The sequence below is a fragment of the Bos indicus x Bos taurus genome, chromosome 7 (assembly GCF_003369695.1).
Source record: "Bos indicus x Bos taurus breed Angus x Brahman F1 hybrid chromosome 7, Bos_hybrid_MaternalHap_v2.0, whole genome shotgun sequence".
In the NCBI taxonomy this organism is placed as follows: domain Eukaryota; kingdom Metazoa; phylum Chordata; class Mammalia; order Artiodactyla; family Bovidae; genus Bos; species Bos indicus x Bos taurus.
In genome coordinates, this window is record NC_040082.1 from 49,482,635 (window position 1) to 49,510,229 (window position 27,595).

The following is a 27,595-nucleotide window of genomic DNA, read 5'->3' on the forward strand; positions in this document are numbered from 1 at the left end:
CAGTAATCTGACAGACAGACATTAACTTCCCAGAACTGGTCTAAGAAACAGATAATCTACTAATAGCCTTTCCTAGGGAAAGGAAGGCATTACAAAAAAATTCAATGACTAGTTCAAGAAGAGTTAGTTTATTTGTGGCCACATTCGACATTGGAGTTTTACCCAGACTCAATCCTTGGATGCAGAAAGGTTCCCAGAAACTTCATTTTACAAGAAATAATATAGTTGCTCTGGAAAATCTGTGAGAAGATAATTTAGGATTCTGGGAAGAAGGAGCTATGTAAGTAAACACAGAACTGATATGTGTATTACAAGGTCCACTCACATCTCAATTTAGAACTCACTCCACAAATGATGAAGTATCTGATAAGTTATAATGAGAAAAAGAGCACTGCATGTTGAGTCAGGAGACCTGGATCCAAGTCTAAATTCTAACCATGCGATCTCAGGCAAGTCTATTCCCACCCTAAAATTCTGTTGTTCCTCAAGTGAGACTGAAGAGGCTGAAATCTGTGGCTCCTAACTTTGAAAGGCAAGAATACCTTTGAGAATCCTATGAAAGTGGAAATACCCTCTCCCAGAAAATGTAGATAAATATTTCACTTTTAATTTTTAAAGATATACCAAAGGCTAAGAACACACTATTCCTAAAGTTCTTTCTACTTCTGTACCACCTCTAAATAATTTCCCTTACCACTAGAAAACATAACAACCCACCCCCGGCCTCAAAAAAACCCCCAGCCTTCTGGTACAGCACAACTCTGGAGGAGAACATAACCCACATTCGGCTGGGTCAGAAACAGGCCAGTGCCTTCATTGGGTAAGGGACCGGAGGGTTCAAATCAAGGCTATGTGAGGATGTGCTTTTTTTGCCTTCAATAACTGACTCCTCAGCCTTTGAGTCTCACAGAGAAAAGCAATAATTGCAGGAGAGCTTCTGTAAAGAATGACATACAGGGTTTTAGCACGCAGAGCAAAACAAGTTAAAAAACAAAAGTCATACAAACACATTGAGGGTTAGAGGCAGGAAGAGACTACCCTGGGTTTTGGCTTGTTTGACTAGCCTGGCTTAAGCCTGGGTTCAAGAGTTGTTTTCAGATCCTAGTCCCCAATACAGCACTGCAAAAAAAAAAAAAAAAAAAAAAAGCCAAGATAATATAAAGGGTAAAACCAAGGGCTCTGGAGGGCAGAGGATCAGGGTACTAATTTAATTCACGCACTTTAACAGCAAGCGCACAAAGTTCTATGACCTTGAGCAATCTACTCTCACTCTCGAAGCCTCAGTTTTCTCCTCTTGTAAAAGAAAAGGTAATACTTGAAATATGTGACACACTTTCACTGTCCCATCAGATACCCCTCGGACCCTCATTAAACGGCGTTTGACAGCACAGCTGTGGGCCATGGTTGGCCTATAGGCCTTAGACGAATGCGGGAGGAGACTAAGGCTCACTGCTCCTACATTGAGGAAGAGGCAACAGCGCTCAGAGAGCCGCAGCTCCCAGCTCGTGGGCGCCCAGCTCGTGCAGCGCGGCGCTCAAGGGCGGGACTTACCTGGAGAAGCATGCAAACCGCGCGGCTCACATTCCCGGTGGCGCCGGGCCAGGGGGCTCGACGAGGGGGCTGGCCGGCGCACTCGCGCTCCGCGCTGTCGGCGAGAGGCGGCTCCAGTCGTGGCAGTGGCAGCAAGGAAGTGGAGGCGAGGACTCGCGCGCGCATCCCGGGGGCTAGAGGAGCCCCGGCCCCGCGGCCCCGCCCGGCGACACACGGCGCGGAGTCGCGACAGCCTCTCTCGCTCCCCTTCCTCGGAGTCGCGATATGGGGTCGTGGAGGGAGGGTGTGGAAGCACACGTCCGCCCCGCAGGCTCTTCAATGACGCCTGCCGAGGGCCCCGGGGGTCAAGCCCCGGGAAGCCCGACGAAGAAAGCAGGGACACGGGCGTCACCGCGGAACCGGCTCAGCCCCAACAGCGGCGGCAGCAGCAGTCAGCAGCACACCTCCGATCGCCAGGGAGACCCGGCAGCCCTCGCGGCGCACCGGAAGCGGCCGACGGCGCGTGACTGCGTGCGACCCCTCGCGCAAGCGCAGTAGTCCATCTCAGATTGAGGGGCGGGCCCATAGAAACTGCTTAGAGACTTAGAAGGGGGCTGCTAAGGAGGACGGACTGCTTCCTGCTAGAGGTTCCGGGAGGCGGAGGAAGCTACGGCCGCCCGCGCTGGACGCCCTCAGCCCCTCGGGTGTTGCCGTAGGGCGTTCAGGTAAATGGGGCGGGGCTGTGCCGAGGGCGGGGGTCGAGGCCCCGCCTCGCCTGTCAAAGCCAAGTCCGGCCAGGGGAGCCTCAGCACGATCCCCCAGCACGGCGTTCAAGGCATGACCCCATTCCTGCTCTGTCACCGCTTGTTCAGGATAGGTTTGTTACTTCTTAGCGCTTCATCAAGCCGTCCTCCTCACCCAGTGATCTACCCGCAATCCGTCTCTCCGACCGTCCCACGCACAGTAATGGTTGTGACTGATTCAAATGGAACTGAATGACATGTGCAATCAGATAAGAATTGTCCCTTCCTGCCGATGTCACAGATCGTCCTACATTTGTACAAGTCCCTGCACTCTTCAGTTCAGTCGCTCAATCGTGTCCGACTCTTTGCGACCCCATGAATTGCAGCACGCCAGGCCTCCCTGTCCATCACCAACTCCCGGATTTGCTTATTTTCTGCTTATACCACTATCGGCTTTCTCCATCTACCACTGTCACCAGCCTTCTCCTAGTCACCTGCCTGAACTGATGCAGTTTCTTCCAATCTCCCCTCTTTTCCCTCTACAATCTATTCTCCACACAACACGCAGACATATCTTTTTGTACTGTAAATCTGATTAGGTCACTCTCTGCTTAAGACCCTCCAGTGTCCTCTTGTTTACTTAGAATAAAATTCGAACTTGACCTCCAAGGTCTTGATTTGGCTCTGAGTCATTCTCCTTCCACATCTCTTCTCAGTACTGGTATTGTTCCCAGAACAAGCTATATCGCACTCTGTAGTATGCAGAATGCTAGCTTTGTACTGAGCCTCCTTGGGTTTGAATTCCAGTCCCATCACATATAAGCTGTATTAAGCATGTAAAGTATTAATAACAAGTTATGTTTACAAAGAACCAATAATTGGTACTTATTTCTGTAAATGGCATCACCATTCACTCAATTGCTAAGTGCTCAAGCCAGAAATCTGGGAGTTATCCTTGACTCCTTGGGAGTTATCCTTGACTCCTCTTGCACCAATCCATCAGGAAGATCTGAAAAAACATTGTCCCAAACTGACCACTTCTTACCATCTCCATTATTACTCTAAAACAAGCCACCATTATCTCACATCAAGGGTCCTGCAACAGCCTCCTAGTCTCCTCCTTTTTCTCTGACACCCTTCCATTCCATTCTTCACACAGCAGTCATCTTTCTCTTTGCTTAAAATCCTTTAGGAGCTTCTTGTTGCACTCAAATTAACATAGCCCAACTATATATAGCCTATAGGCTAGCCTGCATTTATCTTCAGATTTAGGGCCACCTCTTAGGAAAATGTACTTTACCCATTAGGTACTCCACCTTGCAACCAAAAGACTTTTCTAAAGTGCAAATCTGATCATGTCATTCCAAAAACAAACAAACAAAAACCCCCAAAACTCTAAAGGCCTCTTACTATCCCAAGATCCTTGTTTTCTTCTCCAAAGACACTTTCCCCCCGACAATGCCTTTTTATTTTCTACAGTACTTCATTGCCTTTACACATAGTTCCTTCTATCTCATGAACTCCTGTTTGTTTATACTTTAACTCCCAACATCAATCTTGTTTCCTCTTAGAAATACACTGCCCATCTCTGTCCCACCAGTTGATCATCCCACTTCTTTGTTCTTCCACAGTACACTGTAGCCTCTATTAAAGTACTCCATACACTCTATAGTTTTGTCTTCCCTGCTTCCCTAGTAATGTCCTCAGTGGTAAGCACTATGCTGCATTCATCTTTGTATGGCTGACATCAAGTATAGTGCTTAGCACAAAGAGGATGTCATGAATGGATAGACGTGTGGAGGTAGTGGCAGAAGTCTCACAGCCTAAAGCACAGCAGCTTCTCTTGTTCTCAGAGGATTCTCATGATAAAAGGTTTAAGCAGGCAGTTACCAGAACTGCTACTGCTGGATTATTTCCTTCATAGTACATATCACACTCTAGATTAACTAATTTTTCTGTTCAATTATTGTTTATCTCCCTATATCACATTGTATATTTCACAAGGGCAGGAACCTTGACAATGTTGTTCATCACTGTATCCTCACCACTAGGCACCTGTAATTATTTATTAAATGAATGTGTGGCTACCGGAAACATCTTCCCACAGTGAAAAATCCTTCCAAACCATGGTGACAGAGCTATAAAGATTTCATGGTGGTGGGATTTCAAGCAGGACTATAGACTGGCAGAAACAGCACTAATCTGAGTCAAGAAATCTGAGCTATATGAACCTGGGTAAGCCCCTTCCCTGGGCCTCAGTTTCTGCATCTATGAAATAAGCCTGATAATAATTCCTTGAATTTATATAATGCATTGCTATTTGCAGAGCTTTTACCATCTATTATTTCAGTCTAGTCTCATAGCAGACAGCAGACACAGTTATTATTTTTATGAAGGCTCAGAAAATTTGAGGAAACTTGACTAGATCTCTTCTATTTCAAACATTCTATTAATATGATGAATCTGTATAAGTAATCTCTACAAAAAGTCAGTAGCATGAATCCCATCTTCTCTTGACTTTGGCCTTATCATTTTTTAATACGATTTTAAAAAATCTGAACTCATCTTTTAGGGGGAATCCATTATCTTTGGTTCCTGATAGGCACTCCATTCTGTCTTCTCGGTTTTCCACACTTGTAGCAAAACAAGCCGAGAGGAGGAACGGACACAGCCTTGGTAGTTGTGGCCCGACCCTCACTCTACAGATATGGCAAACAAGGGGAACAAGAAGCATCCGCAGTTCTCCCTGGAGGAGAAAATGAGAGTTGTGGAAGCTGTAGACTCAGGCAAAAGGAAAGGCAATGTGGCAAAAGAATTTGGCATCACTCCTTCTACTCTGTCTACATTCTTAAAGTGAAAGTCACTCAGTCGTGTCTGACTCTGTGACGCCATGGACTACATAGTCCATGAAATTCTCTAGGCCAGAATACTGAAGGATCATGCCAAATTTGAAAAAAGATGCGGGAGGCATGTATGGGACTTCAGCAGAAAAGGATAAGGAATGCTTTTTATGACGACATTGATAAGGCTGTTTTTGCCTGGTTTCAAGAAATCCAGTCCAGTTCTTGTGACTGGTTCTGTCATTCGGAAAAAAGCACTAAACTTGGCCAATATGCTTGGCTATGACAGTTTTCAAGCAAGTTGTGGGCTGGCTGAACAGACTTCAGGATCGCCACGAAATTTCTTTGAAAGCAGTCTGTAGAGGGGATAGTGAGAGATTAATGAACAGTTAACAAGTGGCATGCAGAGGAAATTATAAAACTAGTTGCTGACTTCAGCCCAGATGATATCTTTAATGATGATGAGACAGGAATGTTTTTCCAGTTGCTTCCCCAGCGCACACTTGCTGCTAAAGGGGACCATTGTCGAGGGGACAAGAAAGCAAGGCAGCAGTTGACAGCACTCTTTTGTTGCAGCACTTTAGGAACTGAAAAAATGAGACCGTTGATTGTTGGTAGGTCAGCCAACCCACACTGCCTCAAGAATGTCCATTCCCTCCCCTGTGACTGCTGAGCCAACCAGCAGGCATGGATGACACAGGATCTGTTTAATGAGTGGCTGATGCAAGTGGATGCCAGGATGAAGCAGGCGGAACGCTGGAGCCTCCTGCTGATCGACAAGTGCTCTGCTCACAGCATGCTTCTTCCATGTTTGGAAAGGAGTCAGGTGTGGTATCTGCCCTCAAACTGTACTGCCGTCCTGCAGCCACTGAATCTTGGCATAATTCATACCATGAAAGTGCTGTACAGGAGCCACCTTTACAACGGATCTTCCTCAAGTTCAACAGCAGTGAGGATCAAGAAAAAGTGGACATCAAGCAGGCTGATGGCATGATTGCTGCAGCATGGTGGTCAGTCAACTAGCGGTCCACAGTGGTGAAATGCTGGCAGCAGGCAGGCATCGTCCCTGTGGAACTGACAGATTCTGACACAGAAGCAGCCACCGGTGAACCAGGTATTGCCACTGAAAAGTTATGGCACTTGGTGGCTCTTGCCACTTGTGTCCCAAATGAAATAAATTTCCAAGACTTTGTCACTGCAGATGATGACCTCATCATCTCTCAGGAGCTGTTGGACACAGAGGTCATCCAGGACATGGGAGCCAGCGAAAGTACTGATGAAGCTGGAAGTGAAGATAAGGGGGAGGCATCTTTACCACAGCAGCCAAAAATCACCATCACAGAGGCCATCTCAAGTGCACAGACGCTTAGACAGTTCCTTTCCACTTGTGTGGGTGTTCTTGGTGCCATTTTTGGACAGCTAAATGCATAGATGAATATTTAATGAGAAAAGTGATGCAAACTCTTGTTGATTCCAAAATTACAGATTTCCTCCAAACAAAATAATATAGAAATTAACTGCTTTTAATTCAGAGGATGTAGTTTACAAGAATAAATCTCTTTAGATAGGATATTGCACTTAAATTTTGAGCAATATTATGACAACATTCCAGTTTTCTGAAATAATCAGGAAACTTTCTTGAATGGAATTTTGGACTCAAGGGTTTTCATTTCTGATAAGTTCCCAGGCAATGCCAATGCTGATGTGGTCCAAGGTTCGTGCTTGAGAAGCACTGGTCCTGCTGTGTTCTACCACTTCTCTTTTTAACTGGCCATCTAAATACTCCCAATCACTAACTGTCAAAAAAAAAAAAAAAGCATCAGATGTTCTTACTCTAGAACTGTAACTCCTTCCTGCTGATCTAGTAACTCCAGGACCTTCTTAGCTATTTTCCTGAATGCCCTACCAAGTATTCAGTAGAGGTACATCTATGTCAAAAGAATTACCAAGAGCCCTCTAGCCTATCAAAGCATCTTTTAGTACTTCAGGATTATTATCAGTAGGGTCCCAGAGTATAGGGAAATAAAGTGCCTGAAAGAGGAGACATGCTACAACCTGCAAAGCATGGTAATACCACTGTACCTCTCAAATCCAGGCAAGGTGTGAGGAACATTTATAAGAGAGATGACCTGTGTGAGAATGTTTGGATTATTCTGATAATCCACGGTGGTCCTCTGCACACTAGTGGATAACCCAGCCTGGACCATGTCATTAATACAAGGGCACACTGTTTGCCTTCACTACAATTACTTCATTGCTGTTGTTGTTAAGTCACTAACTCATGTCCAGCTCTTTGGGACCCCATGGACTGTAGCCCACCAGGCTCCTCTGACCGTGGTGTTTCCCAGGCAAGAATACTAGAGTGGTTTGCCATTTCCTTCTCCAAGGGATCCTTCCAGGTCAGGGATCAAATCTGCATCTCCCACACTGGCAGGTGGATTCTTTACCACTGAACTACCAGGGAAGCCCATAAATCACCCTTATTCATTTGTGTTTGTTCTTCAAAGAGTCTGTGAGAGCAGAGTTAAATTATTTAAAACTGTACAAATTTATCATCAAATTTATATTAAACATACCACTGTAAAGCAATTATCCTCTAGTTAAAAATTAAAAATTAAATTATACTAAAAGCTTTTCTCCTATAAAAAGGCATGCTTAATATCCTTTGAAACCCTATCTATTTGAAACCCTATCTGAAACCCTATCTATACTAAACCTAGTATCTATTCATCATGAGTTAGATAAGTGTCAGATTCATTTTTAGAAGGTACACGCAATACCTGTTACTGTTGTAGGGTGGTTCCCTGCCACAAGTTAATTTTATGGATATTTTAGAAATCCATAGCAATTTAGTGATTTTTCTTCCTGTAGTTACTTAATTGAACCAGATGTATAAAGCAGATTAATCATAGAAAATACCACTTCCATGTTGAACAAAAGAACAAACACACACAAAGCAGATGCTTAAATAGATATGTTTTTTTAAAACATTATGGATATTTTTTCCTTTTAACAATATAATTTGAATTAAAGTTACTATACATATTTTAAATTATTAACACATAGGAGAGGAAAACTCTGTGTTCTGGCTAAGTCCTGTGGTTCTGTCTCACTGTCAGCACCTTAATTGCTCTCACCATGTGTCAGGATTACAGATAAAATTTCTAATTTCTTCCCTCATCTTTCTCCTGAAGTCCATTTTGCACATAATGTTAGAACTCTTTCCCCTCCCCAATTATCTGTAGTGGCTCCCAAAGGCCTACAAAAGCAAGACTATTTAGCTGAGTTCTAGCACCCTCTGGAGTTGATTCCAACCTGCATCTCCAGCTTGGTTGTCAGGACAGTTTAGTGTGGCCCCCACCATGGGCCGTTGTCTTCATTACACACCCATGTCCGCCAGGTGCCTTTGCCTGAATGCCTCACCCTGTTCTCTACCAAGCTGGGCCTCACATGTTCTTCAAGCACTAACCAGAGTCCTCTTTCTTTTAGCCCTTCTTGAAGACTCCAGCGCCTGTTCCACCTTTCTCTCCCTCGACTCCTCAGCACTGCTGTCTCTATCATTCAGTTAAGCACTTAAATGTTTTGTCAACATTCTGTAGCCAGACTGTAAGCTTCATGAGAGCAGGAACCACTCTGCCTTTGTAACCATAAAGGTGCCTAGCACTGTGCTGGGAACATCAGTAAACATCAGTATGCACATCAGTAAGTACTGGTGTATAAATTAACATCAAGTAATGTCAAAGCTTTGTTCGTAGTGATGCTTTCCAAGGCCCACTTGACTTCACATTCCAGGATGTCTGGCTCTAGGTCAGTGATCACACCACCATGATTATCTGGGTCGTGAAGATCTTTTTTGTACAGTTCTTCTGTGTATTCTTGCCATCTCTTCTTAATATCTTCTGCTTCTGTTAGGGCCATACCATTTCTGTCCTTTATCGAGCTCATCTTTGCATGAAATGTTCCTTTGGTATCTCTGATTTTCTTGAAGAGATCCCTAGTCTTTCCCATTCTGTTGTTTTCCTCTATTTCTTTGCATTGATCGCTGAAGAAGGCTTTCTTATCTCTTCTTGCTATTCTTTGGAACTCTGCATTCAGATGTTTATATCTTTCCTTTTCTCCTTTGCTTTTCGCTTCTCTTCTTTTCACAGCTATTTGTAAGGCCTCCCCAGACAGCCATTTTGCTTTTTTGCATTTCTCTTCTATGGGAATGGTCTTGATCCCTGTCTCCTGTACAATGTCACAAACCTCATTCCATTGTTCATCAGGCACTCTATCTATCAGATCTAGGCCCTTAAATCTATTTCTCACTTCCACTGTATAATCATAAGGGATTTGATTTAGGTCATACCTGTATGGTCTAGTGGTTTTCCCTACTTTCTTCAATTTAAGTCTGAATTTGGCAATAAGGAGTTCATGGTCTGAGCCACAGTCAGCTCCTGGTCTTGTTTTTGCTGACTGTATAAAGCTTCTCCATCTTTGGCTCAAAAGCCTCTTGATGAAAGTGAAAGTGGAGAGTGAAAAAGTTGGCTTAAAGCTCAACATTCATAAAACGAAGACCATGGCATCCCGTCCCACCACTTCATGGGAAATAGATGGGGAAACAGTGGAAACAGTGTCAGACTTTATTTTTCTGGGCTCCAAAATCACTGCACATGGTGACTGCAGCCATGAAATTAAAAGACGCTTACTCCTTGGAAGGAAAGTTATGACCAACCTAGATAGCATATTCAAAAGCAGAGACATTACTTTGCCAACAAAGTTTCTTCTAGTCAAGGCTATGGTTTTTCCTGTGGTCATGTACGGATGTGAGAGTTGGACTGTGAAGAAGGCTGAGCGCTGAAGAATTGATGCTTTTGAACTGTGGTGATGGAGAAGACTCTTGAGAGTCCCTTGGACTGCAAGGAGATCCAACCAGTCCATTCTGAAGGAGATCAGCCCTGGGATTTCTTTGGAAGGAATGATGCTAAAGCTGAAACTCCAGTACTTTGGCCACCTCACGTGAAGAGTTGACTCATTGGAAAAGACTCTGATGCTGGGAGGGATTGGGGGCAGGAGGAGAAGGGGACGACAGAGGATGAGATGGCTGGATGGCATCACTGACTCGATGGACGTGGGTCTCAGTGAACTCCGGGAGTTGGTGATGGACAAGGAGGCCTGGCGTGCTGCGATTCATGGGGTCGCAAAGAGTTGGACACAACTGAGCAACTGATCTGATCTGAATGTCAAAGCTACATTATTTTTAAAACTGCAAGAAGCACTGATCCTACTAGAAAATGATTTGGAGATAAGATAGGGCTGCCCTCTATTTTAAAAGGACTTGCAAAATTTTGCCATGAATCATTGTTCAAATATTATTCCAGTCCAGGTTACAATCTATTCTTTGATAATGAAGAATTCTAATAGAGTTAAACCTATTTCTTTGCACAGAAAGTCACTGCGGGAATCTCCAATTCTGTAAGATAAGACTTTAGTGTGAAAGGCTTTATCTCAGTGCTTTGTATATAGTAATATTCAGTAAGTATGTGCTTAAACGTGCTCTTTAAAAAGAGAAATCTCACGTTCTTGACTCATTTAACATATCATATGAATTATATCCAAGTAGATGGATATCAGATCCAGGAGAGCTTTTGCAGTCTGGTTTATGTCAGGTGAAACTTTGCTCCTCTTGGATATTGGGGTTTTGTTGTTGTTGTTGCTGTTGTTTTGCCTCCTGGAATGTGGGATCTTAGTTCCCTCACCAGGGATCAAACCTGTACCCCCCAGTGAAAGCGCAGAGTTTTAACCACTGGACCACCTGGAAAGTCCCAAAATTAGAGGATTTTGACACTGTTTTAAACTAAAAAAGGTTGATGCTATCCCTCCTTGGTCTGCTGTCTTCATCAGGCCCTCTCTGGCTTCTCTCTGACTTTCTGCTTTTGTCCCACCTGACCAATCCATTTTCTAAGCCACCATTCTGGGATTACGGACCTACCTCAATTGTGCTGTCATAAGGATAAAAAAGTGTACCTGTAAATACTGTCTGTTGTCATCACTTGCTTCCCAAGTGGTGCAGTGGTAAAAAAATCCACCTGCCAATACAGGAGGCACAAGAGATGCAGGTTCTATCCTTGGGTCGGGAAGATCCCCTGGAGTAGGAAATGGCAACCTGCTCCAGTATTCTTGCCTGGAAAATTCCATGGACAGAGCCTGGCAGGCTACAGTCCACAGGGTCACAAAGAGTTGGACACAACTGAGCGCACACACACACATTGTCATTACTATCCACCCAATTTGGAACCCAACCATCTAGAGGCAAGGACCTGCCTTACCACTAAAATATCTTGGGGTTCAGTGTTCCAGAACCACCCAACCTGAGCAATAGATAAACTCAAGGAGTTGTCTTTGCCCTATTCCTATGAAGGGCTCTTTCATTAAAAAGGAAGAAAGCTAAGGGATTTCCCTGGTGGTCCAGTGGCTAAGACTCCATGCTCCCAATGTAGAGGGCCAGGGTTCGATCCCTGATAGGGGAACTAGATCTCAGATACTGCAATTAAGACCTCAAGCAGCCAAATAAGTATTTTAAAAACTGATGTGTAAAAGAAGAAAGCTAAGACTTACTGAATGCATATTTATGTCAAGCATTGTCTCACTTCTTACCATTTACTCTTTCCAACAAATCATAATACCAAAGGATAGATAGTTATCTTTGAATTGGGATGTGGTAGAGGGCCTCCTGGAGAAGGCAATGGTACCCCACTCCAGTACTCTTGCCTGGAGAATCCCATGGATGGAGAAGCCTGGTAGGCTGTGGTCCATGGGGTCGCGAAGAGTCTGACACGACTGAGCAACTTCGCTTTCATTTTTCACTTTCACGCATTGGAGAAGGAAATGGCAACCCACTCCAGTGTTCTTGCCTGGAGAATCCCAGGGACGCTGGAGCCTGGTGGGCTGCCGTCTATGGGGTCGCACAGAGTCGTACACGACTGAAGCGACTTAGCAGCAGCAGCAGAGGGCTTCCTTGGTAGCTCAGTTTGTAAAGAATCTTCCTGCAATGCAGGAGACCTCAGTTTGATTCCTGGGTCGGGAAGATCCTCTGGAGAAGGGATAGGCTACCCACTCTAGTATTCTTGGGCTTCCCTTGTGGCTCACCTGGTAAAGAATCTGCCCGCAATGCGGGAGACCTGAGTTCAATCTCGGAGTTGGGAAGATCCCCTGGAGAAGGAAAAGGCTACCCACTCCAGTATTCTGGCCTGGAGAATTCCATGAGCTGTAGTCAATGGGGTCACAATGAGTCTGACACAAATGAGCAACTTCACTCACTCACTCAGAGCATATTCCCGCCACCAGAGGGCAGAGGTGGGCTACATGAGGGAGACAGTTCAGCCAACTGAAGAAATTAGGAGCAGCCACTTGGAATTTCTCTGACATAGCAGAGACTGAGAAAGTAGAGGAAAGGGAGAGGAGACACAGGATGTGGGACTTGTTCAAGCAACTGATTTAGAAATAACTGTACCTTGAGCTTCCCTGGTAGCTCAATGGTAAAGAATCTGCCTGCCAATGCAGAAGACACGGGTTAGATCCCTGATCCAGGAACATCCCACATGCCAAGGAGCTACTACTACTGAGCCTGTGCTACAGAGCCCTTGCACTGCAACTACTGAAGCCTGTGCGTCCTAAAGCCCGTGCTCCGTAACAAGAGAAGCCACAGCAATGAGAGGCCTGCCTACAGCAACTAGAGTAGCCCCCAATGTCCACAACTAGAGAAAAATCTGTGCAGCAAAGAAGACCCACCACAGCCAAAAATAAATAAAATTATTTTTAAAAAAAGAAATAACTGTACCTCAGACTACCCAATTCACCCCATTATACACACTTATCCCTTCAACTATTGATAACACATGCCACCTAATTGACTGGGCAGATAATTGACAGGCTCTGCAAATAAGCCAGTGTTAAAGAAATAGTCACCCATCAATATATCCGTGCTTTCAATAATCACTGACATGTTGGACCTTAATAAAATACCCACTGCTGACCTGAGAGGCACAAAGAATGAATTAAGTTCATGACCCTCCCCTCAAGCAGTCCAGGAAGCAGAGGATATCAATGAGAGGAGGGAAAAATAATAAGAGTTGTAAATGCCATTTTAGAGAATAATCAGAGAAATTTACAGAAGTATAGAGATAGAGCCCAAAGGAGCCTCACGAGAAGAGGAATTCAATAGGAATTGTTGCTAAGAGCCAGAGACATTTAATGTGAAGTGTCTGAAGAAAGAGTAGGGAGTTATGTATATGGGGCTGGGAAGCAATCCCTGGCAGAAGGAATAGCCTTCTATAAAAAGGCCTGAGTATTAAAAAAATGGCCCATTTGGGAATAGCTAACGTTAGACGTAGGGATGTCAAGCAAAGGATGTGTGGTAGGACAAGTGACTGGAGATGCAAGCAAGAACAGTTTTTAAGGTCCTGTTGGCTAAAGCATTAATCTTGAACTTACCCTAAAAACACTGGAGAACCACTTACAAGTGTCAAACTTCATTTTTGTAGAAACTGAGAACCAATGTAGAGGCTGAGCTGCAGAAATACAGGTAAACTAGTTAGGCTGTGACATCATCCCAAAGAGAAATGATACACATTGAGGGCAAAGAAGAGGTGTTGGACTTCAAAGACTTGTCAGGTAGATGGCTTTGGTGTGAGAGATGAAGAGGAATGTTCTAGAATTTCCCAGGATTCTGGCTTGAGTAGCTAGCTCATGCCATAATCAAGAGAGGTTAAATAGGAGGTGCCTGGAGATATATTGCTTATGAGATGCCTGTGGGATCCAGGTTGAACTGTCCAGTAACAGCTGTGGAGATTTATACACAGACAGACATGCTGGTTAGTGTTTAGAAATGTCAGGCTGGAAATTATGTTTGGCTGGCATTAGCATACATATAATAAGGGAATTAAAGCCATAAATGTGGATACAGTCATCTGGGGAGAGCTTACAATGCAAGGTGTTTTATGATATGAGGGTCCATGAACCAGCCTTTTTTTCTAATCAAGTGTCTGTATATACATGCACATGTGGCTATTTCTCCAAGAAGAGCCATACTTTGATCAGTTACAATGGATCTGGAAATTCAAACTTTAAGCAGTAGTGCTATATGAGGAGAAACAAGGCCAAGGACACAAGCACTGAAAGGACCGACAGGATCGCAGAGCCCTCCAAGTTGGTTAGAGGAGATGCCAGAGGATGAGTGTGGGAGGCACTGCAGGGGCTCTGGATCCTAGATGCTGCGTGCAGACGGAGTGAGGGCACACTCCTTCACCCTGTGGGGCAGGTGCGAGCTTAGGAGCAGAATGCCCAGGGCTACCAAAGCACTGCCAAAGGAAGACTGACAACTGTCCTTAACCCTATACACACACTCCTACTTCTTCTCCACAGTTGAGAGGCAGACGAGGGGGGACACTCCGGGAGGCTCTCAGCAGGTATGGGGAAGAGATGGTAGTACAGATTAGTCCTTACAAAGTGGTATGTGCTCCACTTAGGAACTGCACTCCCACTTCTCTCACTTAGTTGGTATAAGGTGTTAGCTGCAATCTGATGAGGAAAATGTGCTTCAAAATTCAGTGTTAGGACAGTAGTAAAACATAAGCCAGATTTGAATTTTCTGATTTCAACACAGTAACGAACAAGAGTCCTGCAACATAAGAACTGGCAGACTCTTTGAGCAATCCAGTCCTCTTCCCCTACTTCACTGATAGAAAAATTGAGTCCCCAGAGGGGACTCAGGACCCCAAAGCAAAAAGGAAAGAACTAGGCTTTTTTATGCTTTAAGATTTTCTGTAAGGACAAATACTTTTGTCTGGTGGCAAAAATGAATGACTAAATCACACTCCAACGTAAAGAGACGGTATTTTAAAATTCACTTGCGACCTAAATATGCTTAGTTAGAAACACTTCCCTCTTGCACTTGAATAATGTATACACAGTAATATTTTATTAGCATAACAGTTTATTAAAAGACAAATGAAATGGCACCTCTAGATCTCAACACATACAGGATCTTATTAATAATATCACAAACAGATCCCAGAAGAAAAGGAGCTGCTATTAACCAATTCCCCCCTCTCTTGAAATAGGCTGTAATCCATCAACAACTCATCCTCAATCCATGGAGGATTAAGCATAATTTATGTGGAGTAGCATCAGGGCACTTGTTTTAATTTAAACAGATATACATACATGGTATAAAACACATTCTCAAAAGTCATTAGCCTCGAATAAACTGGAAAAAAAAAAAACAGTATTCTTTTTTAGTGAATAGACAAGACTGAGAATTTAAGTTCATTCAGCTCTAATCCTAATATTGTCTTGATTTGTATACAAAACTGAAGAGACCAAAAAAGGTAGCGTGTTATATAGATTGGTTTGTTCACACTAATTTGAGGAATCATGGCAGCAACAGAACTCAAACAGTAACTCCCCAACTGATTTGAATTGAAAAGGCAAGAGCAGTATCATTCCAACTAATTTTTTAGGGATGGGGATTGGGGTGTGGGAAACTTCCCTAAAATAAGTTTCTTTAAACTGCAGTTAGAGATCCTTTATGCCTAAGGATGCTTGTCTGTTTGCCTAGTAAAAACCCTTTGTTAGAAATTCTGTCATTGGTATTTTTAATAAGATTACAATTATTTGGCCAATTTCAGAGTCATAATTCAAGTCCAAGAAAGGTTATCCAAAGTTCCAATGTAGATTTATAAATGTGGTGGCTCCAATATAGCCATCTAGTGTCCTTCATTATTCCAGTTTTCATAATTCAGTATCTCCTTCCTATTTTACATCACTAGGAGAAAAATACACACCAGAAAAAAGTCTACTATTTGGTATAATGCTTATTTTACTTTCCTAACTGTATTAACATGTTTACTTTAAAATTTCAGGTGCAAAACACTTGTTTAAAAAATAGTCCTTATCAAGATAAAAATTACCTTATAGAAATAAATTCCCCCCACTTCTATGTTTAAATTCTCCATTTCTAAAGTTACTAACATCTTTTTAAAAAACCTAAAATTGTATATAGTATTTCAAAACTATTTTACTTTAATAATGATAATAGGCTATGATAATAAACTAGTTGGTATATTATTTTGGCCTACTGCATTATAATTTTCATTCTTGTTATTAGCACTTGAATGATTCCATTCATGATTTCTAAAATCTTTATACCACAAGAAAAAAAAAAAAAAAAGCCTAATTAGTTCATAGCCTAAAAGCTTTCTAGATCTAATTTCTTCCTTTTCACAGTTCTTAAAGCCCAGTTTCAAATAAGGCATCACTAGAACAGATAAAACAGTAGCGGAAAAAAAGAGAAACATCAAAGAACAGAAAAATCAAAGTCCGAATCCTATCGATTGGATTCTTACCTTGTCACTGTGCAATCATTCCTTGAGCAGAACAGGGGTGTCCTTGTTTGCCTCAGTTGCCTGCCTTCCACTCAGACATCGGTCCAGGTTCAGCTTAGGCCCTCCATAAAGCACCTCCAAGTGCTGCCATGTGTTACTAGAAGAGTTAGCATATAGCCCACCTACTGGATTTAGTATTTAAGTCCCAGCACCTGGCCAGGGCCCTAGACTCCTGCATAGGTCCTCAGGATGTATTTGAGGTACTGTCTACACGGCTCATCTCTAGGAATACATAGAGGAAAACAAGAACATGAATACGGAGCACAAAGCTTGAATTTATCATTATAACTTCTAGGTTTAAGTCCCCCCAAAATTCACTACAACCCTATTCTCACTTTTATATTAAGCTCAGGGCTAACACCCCACGTGTTCTTAAGTGACAAATTACTAACCGAATACCCCTGCAGAGAATTACTTTTCTTGTTAAAATGTGGTCATGAGCATTAGAATAGTCTAATGAATTCATCTAATATTTTGACACCATTTAAAGATCACCATTTACCACGCTATAAATTTACCAGTAAATTTTGGCTTCAGTGTCTACTGATGTTTAAAAGCTATGTCAGTTTATCCAAATTTTGTTTTCCTTTGCTCCTTAAAAAAGTCAATTAGACATCTGTCAGTTTTACTGCTATCAGAGGCAACAGTCACTCAGTCTAGAGCTCTGCAGTAGGTCAACCTCGGCTTTGGCCTCAACCTTGGCTACCAGCTCTTTCACTTTGGTGAATCTGTGCACTCCCCTTCTAGAAGCAGAATCCAGTTCTGAGTCTGCTCTCAGACTAAGCTGTGGCTCTTAATCCTGGTCTCCCTACTATGGACAGTCATGTATGAAGCTAACCAGGGGTTGAATCCTATTCATCTGAGGCCCTCTTCTCCCTTGCTTGCTCAGAGATCATCTTTTTAATAGTCTATTCCCCTTCACCTCTCTCTTGAATATTACCCTTTGACTCTAGGTGAACTCTACCCCTCTGGTTGTATGAGTTTTAACCATCAAGAGTGTACATACATTTCAATTAAATGACCATTTTAAGATATTCAGAATTTTGTACATTCATCAATAAGCAATACAAATATGCCTCAGTTAGACTCTAAAGTTCAGAGTAAACAAGACATTTTGTGTCAATAAAGTGTATAAAATATCACCTAATCAACTAAATCAACCAAACCTTTGAGCAAGAAAGCAGATTCCTTTGGCTTTGGTTTCAGGCTTGATTCCTTTAAATACCAGCAATCAAAAAATCTTAACATGAAAGTACAGGCAGATTTCAAACCAAGCAGACAAGGTAAGATTTAAATTCTAGTGTATCTTCAGTATTTTTTACAAATGGCTTCCAAAAGCAGAATGTCTTATTTGTTCGGGTAGATAGGAGAAAAGCAAACCAGAACACAATTCAAGAATCTGCTAATTGCAGAAAGTTCCAGAATTGTTTATATCTACATTTTGGACAGAAATGGGAGGTAAAGGTCAAAGCCTGTTATTCTGTTCTTTTAAGAGATTTTCTAAATTCTTTGGACTCTTTTTTTTAATTCCCCCATGGTAAGGTTTGCTAAACTATAAAGTCATCTTGAACATGTACTCATTACTCTGTCACATGGCATTAGGTATTTACCATGATCTGGATTCAAAACTTGGCTCGGGTGAGGTACAAGACTGGGTTGAAAACAAATGACAACCAAGATACTTTGATTTTACTATTCCTATTCATCTAAGACTGGAGAGACAGAGCAAATATTTGTTACAAACAATAAACAAAAGAGACACAAATACAAACAGCAGTTAACATTTCTGAAATTCAAGACTTAAGTTCTAAATGGATGTCAAAACTCTAAGGACACTATTACATTTAATCGTGATGTAAATCACCTCAAAGAGAGAAATCTAGCTCCTGAGAAACTGCTTTAATGATAGGAAGGCATTTTTCATGTAAACTGATGGGCAGAGCTCTCTCAAAAGAAAATCAACACTTGCAGTTTATGGAGCCAACAAGAAAGATGTTTAAAAGTCTCCCATTTCAGTAGATGTGCTATACACAGGGTTTGTTTCTCATAAACATACTGTTTAGAATGTAGGGATGGGTTAAAAATGATTTTGCACTTTCGTGGTTTTTATCTTGTTTGTTTAAAATGGTGTGCTAAATGTTTCAGTCTCATATAAACCAGTCTCCTAATCCAAAGTTTGGAAAATCTGGTTTTTTCCCTCACCCATAAAGGTCCAGATACAGAACTATAAGCTTTCAATGTTGGACATACTTTTCCAAAGAAAATATGTTGTATGAAGATGATGCTTCTAAATCCTTTTACACAATGGTTTTAGGTGGCCCAAAAAGCGAAAAGTGGTCACTGTCATCAGTATTTATTACACATCAACAGGGTGCGTAGCAGTGAGCATTAGTTTTGTTTTCACTAAAACATCGACAATTATTGATGGTTGTTTTGGAAGCATTCTGTCACTTCTGTGCATTTTTCTCCATTGGTCACAATAAATTTTTTCTTACAGATTAAAAATGAATAGTAGCTTCTCAAATATGAGAAAGACTGTCAATTCCCAGTTTACTCTTGCTAAACACGGGAAGGAAAGAAAAATTCACTACTAAAAATGTTTAAGGGAAGTTGTCAATCATTCCTTTTTTGCAATCTGTCTGGAACAGTTTGCCTCAAGGTCACTTAAAAAGCTACATGAAATTGCTAAGTCAGCACTGTGCCTTTTCTCTGGCAAACTTGTCACTCACTGGCAATCAAACATAGCGGTTTAGAACAGATTCCATGGGAAACACAGTACATGAAAGTTAAAACAGAGCTTAATGGCAGATTAATACTCAGAAACAAGGACAGACAGGAATCACAGAAGAGACAGGGAGGATTCTCACTATGTTGACTGGCATGGAGAGCTCTTTTCTCACCTACTTACCCTAAACAAAAAGGCTGACTAAAAACATCAACTGTATCACACCATGAGCGTTCTGTATAATGTGGGACTGACTGGTAGGGTTTCCCAAACCTGCTCTGCCATCAGACTCCTGATAAGACTGTGCCAGAGAGGAACGATACTTTCCTGTAAAAAGCCAGAGATCTGACTGCCATCTGGAGAGCAAAGACAGGGGACAGAGAAGCTCAAGTGAGAACAAGCTTGTCTAGTTACTACCCTGCACTCCAGAAGCCTCTTGACTTGCTGTTACAAGAGAAGACATACATTCTTTCCCTAGTTCCTTTCTCCTCTCTCTCCAAAGAGCCATGCCAAACAGGCTCCAGCACCTCTTATGTACATGCCAGCTTTACCCCTTTACCTCCTGGAGAAGCAAGAGTTCAGATGCATATCTCCTAAAACAGGATGGTAATTAGGTTTGGGGCTAATTTACAGTTCAACAGATATTTAATTCCAAGAATATCTCATATTTGAGAGAAAACTTGAAACCACATTTTCTTTTTTTGATTCTGCCTAACTAAAAGCTCTGTTGCATTTCTGTATTTACAAAGGCCATCAACTTCAAAGGAAGAAATCTGCCTAGCCAAAAGGTTAAAATTTCTTGTGTGCAGCAATTTCCAGTTCCACAGTATAAGATGCTACACACTTGAAATTTTAATCTATTGGCTAGACAGGATTCTTCCTTCCATCTACCTTCTCAATCAATCACTGGAAAAATTCGGACCATTGGGAATATGTCTCTCTTTTTGATTCTGAGAGTCTTCTGCAAAAGTCATGGCTTCATATATACTATAAAAAAGAAGGTTTTCTTCATCCTTTTTGCAGTACTCTCCCCGGGCCAGGGAGTCCCTCACAGAGGGATTGCATTGAGCCAGCAGAACCTGGATGCCAACAGCTTCATAATCTCTGCGAACTTCTTTCAGTGTATGGATCCCTGCTGTATCTAAAAACTGTATTGCACTACAGTCAATCACGATTGTATGGAACTCTAAGGGATCATGGGAAAGTTGCACTGAAACTTCATCCTGGATTCCACTGGGTGTTACTGTTTCCCTTTTGATCTTTCTCTTTGCTGCCTTCCTCTGAGCTGCTTTTACTAAGACTGGGTTGAGAGTTTTTTTGTATAAGACAGACTTAAAATATTCTTTGTTTACATAGTAGAGAGGGGCCACAAAGCGGAAAATCTTGATGCCTGACTTGGCCTGAAGGTTCTTGTAGGCAGACATGGACTCAAAGACTTCAGAATCTTCCACCAGGCCAAGCAATGAAGCCTTTGGCTTCTGAGTGCGGAGGATGACACAAAACATAGAAAAACAAACCCCAGTAAGCAGGCCTATTTCAGTACTGATCAGTGCAGAGGACAGCATAGTAACAAACCAGATAACTGTGTCCATTCTGCTAATCCTCCACATCTGGGGCAGATCCTTAAATTTACATAGGGCTCCCCGGAGATTTACAATGGTGATCACACCAAGGACACTTTTCTGCAGGGAGAAGAACAAAGGAGCTATGACCAAGAGGACCAACAAAAGAACCAGAGCTGTCATCACACCAGAAACCTGAGTTTGACAGCCTGTGGATTCCTTCACCAGTGTCTTTGCAAGAGCTGCGCTAGTAGTGAAGCAGTGGAAGAAGGAAGGGATGATATTGCAAAAGCCGATAGCGTACATTTCCTGATTAGCTTTGACTGTGTAGCCATGTTTCTTGGCAAACATCTCAGAAAGTGATACAGTGATAGCAAACCCAATGATAGCAATAGCTATTGCATCTACAGCCACTCTAGGAATTAAGTTCCAGTCAGGTGCTTTGGGTGGCATAAACCCAGTGGGAATATGCCCAGCAATACTGGTGCCATATTTCTCATTCAGTTTTCCAAAATGAGAGGCTAATGTGGCTGCCACAATAACAAAGAGTTCAACAGGAATCGGTGCCTTAAGCTTGGACTTGAAGCGCTCGTTGAGTTCTTTGGTTGGCAAAAGAACCAAAAGGCACAAAAGGCTGGTGATGAGATCACAGATATTGGTCTTACGGATGTTTCTGAAGACATGTATCCAAGTAGTGATGAGTGATCCCACTCCAGCGCTCCGAGGAAGGCTGAGTCCGAGGAGGTACTTGACTTGAGATGTAAGAATAGTGAAGGAGGCACCAGTGACAAATCCACCCAGCAAGGCATCGGAGAGGTAGACTGAAACAAAGCCCACTTGAAAGAAGCCCATTGCTACCTAGAAGAAAGGATATACAAGTGTTAAATATAAATGGAAAAGACCTTATAAATCCTATATTCCCCTAGTATTTCTTTGTGTGGAGACACTCTACCAGAGCACCACAGAATGTCAGAGCTAGAAACAAAAACACAATCATTTATCAATTCTCTCATTTTACAAAGAGAGGGCTCATTTTACTGACACTCAGAGGCCTGAACAAGTTGCCCAAGGTCACAGTGTTACTAACTAGCCCAGACAAGAAGTCAGGATTCCTACTTTCTTGTTCAATGTTTCTTAAACTTGAATAAGGTTCAGATTGCTTTGAAAAAGAAAAAGTTTCCCAAGGATCTATGAGAAATCATAAAGATGCAAACTGGAAAAATTCTAACTTAAAAAACATTTATTTTTCTTTAAATCACGTTATCATTACTGTAAAAGTAAAGTTTTTACTGATAAAACAAAAAACTAGATTCACATCAAAATGGAATCACACTTTAAAAATTATAGAGCTCTCTTTAATCTAACTTAAAACTGAGAACGATTTTCAGCCTATGTATATGTGGTTATACCATACTGCCTTCCATGTTAATTCTACATCCTCAAAGATATAATATTTTATTTCTTTTTCCTCTTCCCAATTAATTCTTCCTCAAAATTCTATTGTACCCTTCCTCATTCTTGGTGAGGCATACTAATGAAAAAGTAAAAATGAACTCAGGACACGACTCTTCTGTTCACCAGCCTCTTCTCCCTCGCCTCCTACCCAGGCACCTAATAGAGTGAGCTACTCTCCTGCGCCCCATATTGGTTCAAAATGTCTCTAACAGAGAAGAGGGTTAATGCTGGCACTGGGTCCTGAATGCCAAAAGGCACAGGCATGATGGTAATGGCAGATCAATGGATTCTGTGGAGACCCAAGAACTTCATTTCTAATCCTTCTCCTGGCTGATAGTATGAAATAGAGGTCCCCAACTTGTTTCCTCCCCAACAGTCCGAGAAAACTACAAACTTTAGTGAGAGTCACTGACTAGAGCAGCAATTCTAAAAGAAAGGGGGAAGTCACCTACAGTTTAAAAAACTTGCACTCTTCCTCTCCCAACCCCCAGTCACCCTCTTGCCTGTTAGTGCTGACTCTGCCAATAACCAACCACAAGTAACTTCAAGCAAATCTGATAGTTCTTATTATATAAAATTAAGAAGTTGAACTAGGTGGTCTGAGGTCCCTTTCTGGTCTAAATTTTTACAAACAAATAATTAAATTCTGGCTGACTGACATTCACTAGTTAAAAGGCAGGCTGAAGTTGAGAAAATAGAAGCAGCCTTATCTTACTTGTGGAGTCAAACCAGGGTTTAAATTTTGGCACTACCTCTTCCATATCCTGTGCACTCAATAAATGATAGCTTTAATTATTATGACTGCTAAGATCCCTGACAGAACTGAGACTTCATGTATAGTGATTTCTTTGCCAGAAAGAATCACTTATTCCATCGTTTCTTACCTGATAAACTCCAGCCACAAAGGTTACAGTGCTGCCAACTATAATTGCATAGCAACTTCTGTCACATGTCTTGTCTGATATCTGGTTTACCAATGAGCTCTCATTTGAAGCAGCATGGACAGTGTCATAGCCAGCTATGTATAGTTCTCGGTCAACTACTTCACCAATCATAAGGCACAGTATTCCAAAAATGCCCACAGAGATGTGACGGGAGGTACCCAAAATGAAATAAATGAGGCTGGCAAAAAACGATGTGTACAGACCATAGATAGGTTCTTGGCCAGCCAAGAGAGAATAAGCGATGGATTGGGGCACCAATAAGATGCCCACAATCAAGCCAGACATCACATCTCCTAAAATGTTTTTCTTCAGATCATATTTTGGGAGCCACTGCAAAACAGGAAGGAAACCAAAAATGGTATTTTTGGCTTTGGTTGAACTGCACTGGCAGCTCTTCTCTAGTTTTTTGATAACAAACTTCTTGAAGTTATTATCTGATTTCTCTTGAGGCTCCAAATGGATCCTAGGGTGTCTAAAAAGATTACTGGGCTCAAACTGCCAGAAGTCATTACGTGATTCCTCTTCAGGCTCCAGATGGATCCAGATGGAGCTCTGTACTGGTCATTTCCTTTAACTGAGTCCTTGGGTGAAAGGTCATTTTGATCTTCATTTTTCAAAGACATTTCTGGAGACAGATGTTTCAGCCTCCTATCCCAGAGAAAACAGCAGGGTTAACTTAATTCTGTAATTCTCAGTACGCACATATTTTAACAGTCCTACTTGTCATGCATGAGAGTTAAGAGGAGTTCAATTTGGGGGTAGGTATCTTTTGTTCACGTTCCTTAGTTGAGCCTCATTTTTCTTGACCCAGGAAAAAAGAATCAGACCGTAAACAACCAAGTTAAAGCAAACAATTTACGGAGTACAGGGCTGCCCAAAAGTATAAACTATCAAGGATTCTCCCCAACCTCTGCTGGCACCTTATGCAGTTTTTTCCTTCAGGGTAGCCCATCTACTCCTTTCTACCTGCTACTATCTTACTTTCAGGTTTTTTACTCTGAGGAATTCTGCAAAAGAGGTTCTGGTCTCAAACCTTGACAACTACCTTACCTGCAAAAGTCCCTGAAACAAGGAAGATGACTGATTTTTTTTAGAGGTGGGGCCCTTTTAAAATAACCTACTAGCTGTTGAAAATAAACAGAAAAGAAATGTGAGTGACAGAGTAAACTTAAATGTTTTGGGAAATTAAAAAAAAAAAAAAAAAAGGACAGGATGCCTTTGGATCTTTGAACAACATATTCTAGTTTGGTAGAAAAGAAGAGTCAAGTTGATAAGGGACTGCTGAAGGAAACAAAGCACCAGTATGGGGTGGACTGATGGGGCAGGTGTCTGATACGTGCTCTGAAAGGTTTTGGTCTACTCATTCTACTTTGTGTAGTAGAGAGTCACATCTGTCCTGTGTGCAGGATCTATAAACATGCAAAGACAGATTTGCTTTATTATTCCAAGTACACACTCTGAAACATAAGCTGAACGGAGGAATGATGGTGCCCAACACATCAACTTGGAGGGTGATCCAGGTGACCCTGCATCTCTGGGTCCTAAAGCACAAAACCAGGGCCATACGACCTGTCACTAAAAACTATAGGAAAACATAGAAGGTAGAAACAAGTAAAGAGAGAGGAGGGACAACAACAACAAAAATAAGTCTTGTAGTAAAAGAGAAGGAAAAAGAAACAGGCCTTCAGAGGAACAGAGTGTCAACTGGCAAATACTTCACAAATCAGTGTCTTTGTGTTAGCTGTTTGCAATGGCACCCCACTCCAGTACTCTTGCCTGGAAAATCCCATCGACAGAGGAGCCTGGTGGGCTGTGGTCCATGGGGTTGGTAAGAGTCAGACACGACTGAGCAACTTCACTTTCACTTTTCACTTTCATGCATTGGAGAAGGAAATGGCAACCCACTCCAGTGTTCTTGCCTGGAGAGTCCCGGGGACCAGGGAGCCTGGTGGGCTGCCGTCTATGGGGTTGCACAGAGTCAGACAGGACTGAAGTGACTTAGCAGTAGCAGTAGCTTAGAATGGCCATCAAACTCTTGCCTACCAAGATCCTAACCATTTTAAAAATCCAGTTAAAAATTCTTTCTCTTCTTCAAAGCACTGACCAATCTTCCTCAGCCCAAATGAATCTTAATTAACTGGCACTTCACGCCTGTACTACAGTACTAACCACACTCTTATATTAAGGAAGAGTCTCCCCAGCTCCTGGGGGAAAAGATATCTTGTTCATCTTTATAATCATCAACAATGTACAGTAACTGTGAGACAGCAGGCTTACAAAATGTTTGAATGAAGGAAAGAATAAATGAATAAACAAATTTATGAGTGTGGCCAATAAGAGGTAAAATAATATTAAATACAGAGAAGGCAATGGCACCCCACTCCAGTATTCTTGCCTGGAAAATCCCAAGGACGGAGGAGCCTGGTAGGCTGCAGTCCATGGGGTCGCTAAGAGTCGGATACGACTGAGCAACTTCACTTTCACTTTTCACTTTCACGCATTGGAGAAGGAAATGGCAACCCACTCCAGTGTTCTTGCCTGGAGAATCCCAGGGACGGGGGAGCCTGGTGGGCTGTCGTTTATGGGGTCGCACAGAGTCGGACATGACTGAAGTGACTTAGCATAGCATAGCATAATATTAAATAAAGGACTCAGGGAGTTTTCCATTTCAGAACTGACAAAAAGATAGGCCCTTGTGAGGTTCCATAAGCCTAATATTGCCAAGACGCCATAATCCAGGACCCATGACCCATTCAAGAACATAGTATTTGTAAAAGCAATCCACATTAATTTTGGTTAGGATAAAAGGACTATAGCTGGTCATCCCACTGAACAAGAGTAAAATAACAGTTACATTGATGGTCTTGTTAAACAAACAAGGAAAAAAAGAACAGATTTAGATGACTGCTTACCTGAGCAAGTCAATCAGACTGATGAAAACACACAGCAGCTCTTCATCCCTCAATGCAACTGGTCCATACCTTTCTTCTCACTTTCTACTTTCAGGCCAAGCTTGCTTGAGTGCATTCCTTACATCATTCTATTTTGGAATAGCTCTTAGTGATTTCTGGGTCAAAAGGCTTTTCCAAACCTAAGGTATGCAAAAGAGGCATAAGAAAAACTAATAAAATTCCAATCTTGCCCTATATGACAGCTAGCTGGAAAGGAAAAGGTAAAAATTAATAATAGAAGTGTGACAGAGTGAGGAAACTGTAAGGAAGAACTGAGATGAAATACGAAAAGTGAGAAACACAGTAACAGAGATAATGAATGCCTCTGACAGGACCATCAGACCTGACAAAGCCAAAGAAAGAATCGATGAAACTGAAGATAGGTCGATAGACATTACCCAACCTAAAACAGAGAAAAACAGAACTTTTAAAAAATCAAAAACAATAAGAGAACATTCAAGAGTGGTGGGGTGTATTAAATAAACAAATTTATGCATAATTAGAATCTCAAAAGGGGAAGACATAGAGTGGGAAGAAGGAATATTTGAAGACATAATAGTCAAGAATCTTCCAAAATTAATGACAGACACCAAACTACAGATCCAAGAATCTCAGAGGATACTAAGGACAAATATAAAACGAAACCAAACAACACAGCACCATACACCTACACAGATTGTATTCAAACTGCTGAAAACAAAGACAAAAATAAAATTCTGAAGACAGCCAAAGGAAGGGAAAAAAAAAAAAAAAACATGCTAAATATAGCAACAAAGATATGAATTATAGCAGACTTCTTTTTGGAAACCATATAAGCCAGAAGATGGAGTGATACTTTTATCACAGAAATATAACTGTTAACCCAGAAAAAAACATTTTTTGAAGGATGAAGAAGAAATAAAAACTTTTCTCAGACAAACATGAAGAGAATTTATTGCCAGCAGACCAGCACTACTACTACTACTACACACACATACACCAGACAAAACTCAGGTGTGCACAATACACAACAAAGAAAGTCTAGAAAATGGAACACATGAAAATAAAATTTGTTTTTAATTAAAACTCTTTAATTGCTCTAAAAGATAACTGCCTAAAGCAAAAATAGAAATGCATTTTGTTTATAGCACATGCAAAATAAAAAGCATAAGAGTACAAATTACGGCAGGCAGAATTAAGAATTCTAAGATCTTGTACTATATATGAAGTAGTACAATACTATGAAGGAAGATGTATACTGTAAACTCAAGGGTAACCACTAAATTTTTTAAGATATAAATAAGAAGCTACTTGTGGAGATAACATAGAATTGTAAAAAAAATTCTCAATTAACCCAAATGAAAAATGAGACCCAAAACAGAACACATTGAAAATAGCTGGTAACATAGTAGAATTTAATTCAAACATATTAAAAAAATCACA

The 27,595-nt window shown here is 41.6% G+C and overlaps 3 protein-coding genes across 5 annotated transcripts in view; 1 reads left to right on the top strand and 2 right to left on the bottom strand.

Annotated features, from left to right (window-relative positions):
* The window catches only part of HMGXB3 (HMG-box containing 3), a 60,877-nt gene extending 58,823 nt beyond the window's left edge, over positions 1 to 2,054 (bottom strand). The window contains exon 1 of one of the 3 annotated variants that reach the window (XM_027545976.1): positions 1,552 to 2,025. The gene's annotated coding sequence lies outside the window, so the exon portion shown is untranslated. Of the gene's footprint in view, positions 1 to 1,551 lie in introns of all 3 variants that reach the window. The other 2 variants (XM_027545975.1, XM_027545973.1) reach the window with 2 other exon arrangements.
* Positions 2,055 to 2,149: 95 nt separating this feature from the next.
* Positions 2,150 to 27,595, top strand: part of PDE6A (phosphodiesterase 6A) — a 124,848-nt gene continuing 99,402 nt past the window's right edge. The window contains exon 1 of the mRNA XM_027545981.1: positions 2,150 to 2,255. The gene's annotated coding sequence lies outside the window, so the exon portion shown is untranslated. The remainder of the gene's footprint in view (positions 2,256 to 27,595) is intronic.
* On the bottom strand, positions 15,050 to 23,869 carry SLC26A2 (solute carrier family 26 member 2). The gene is given in 3 exon segments (XM_027545982.1): positions 15,050 to 21,681; positions 23,163 to 23,761; positions 23,764 to 23,869. Coding segments are annotated over 3 exon segments (2,202 nt in total). The 5' UTR covers positions 23,846 to 23,869; the 3' UTR covers positions 15,050 to 20,160.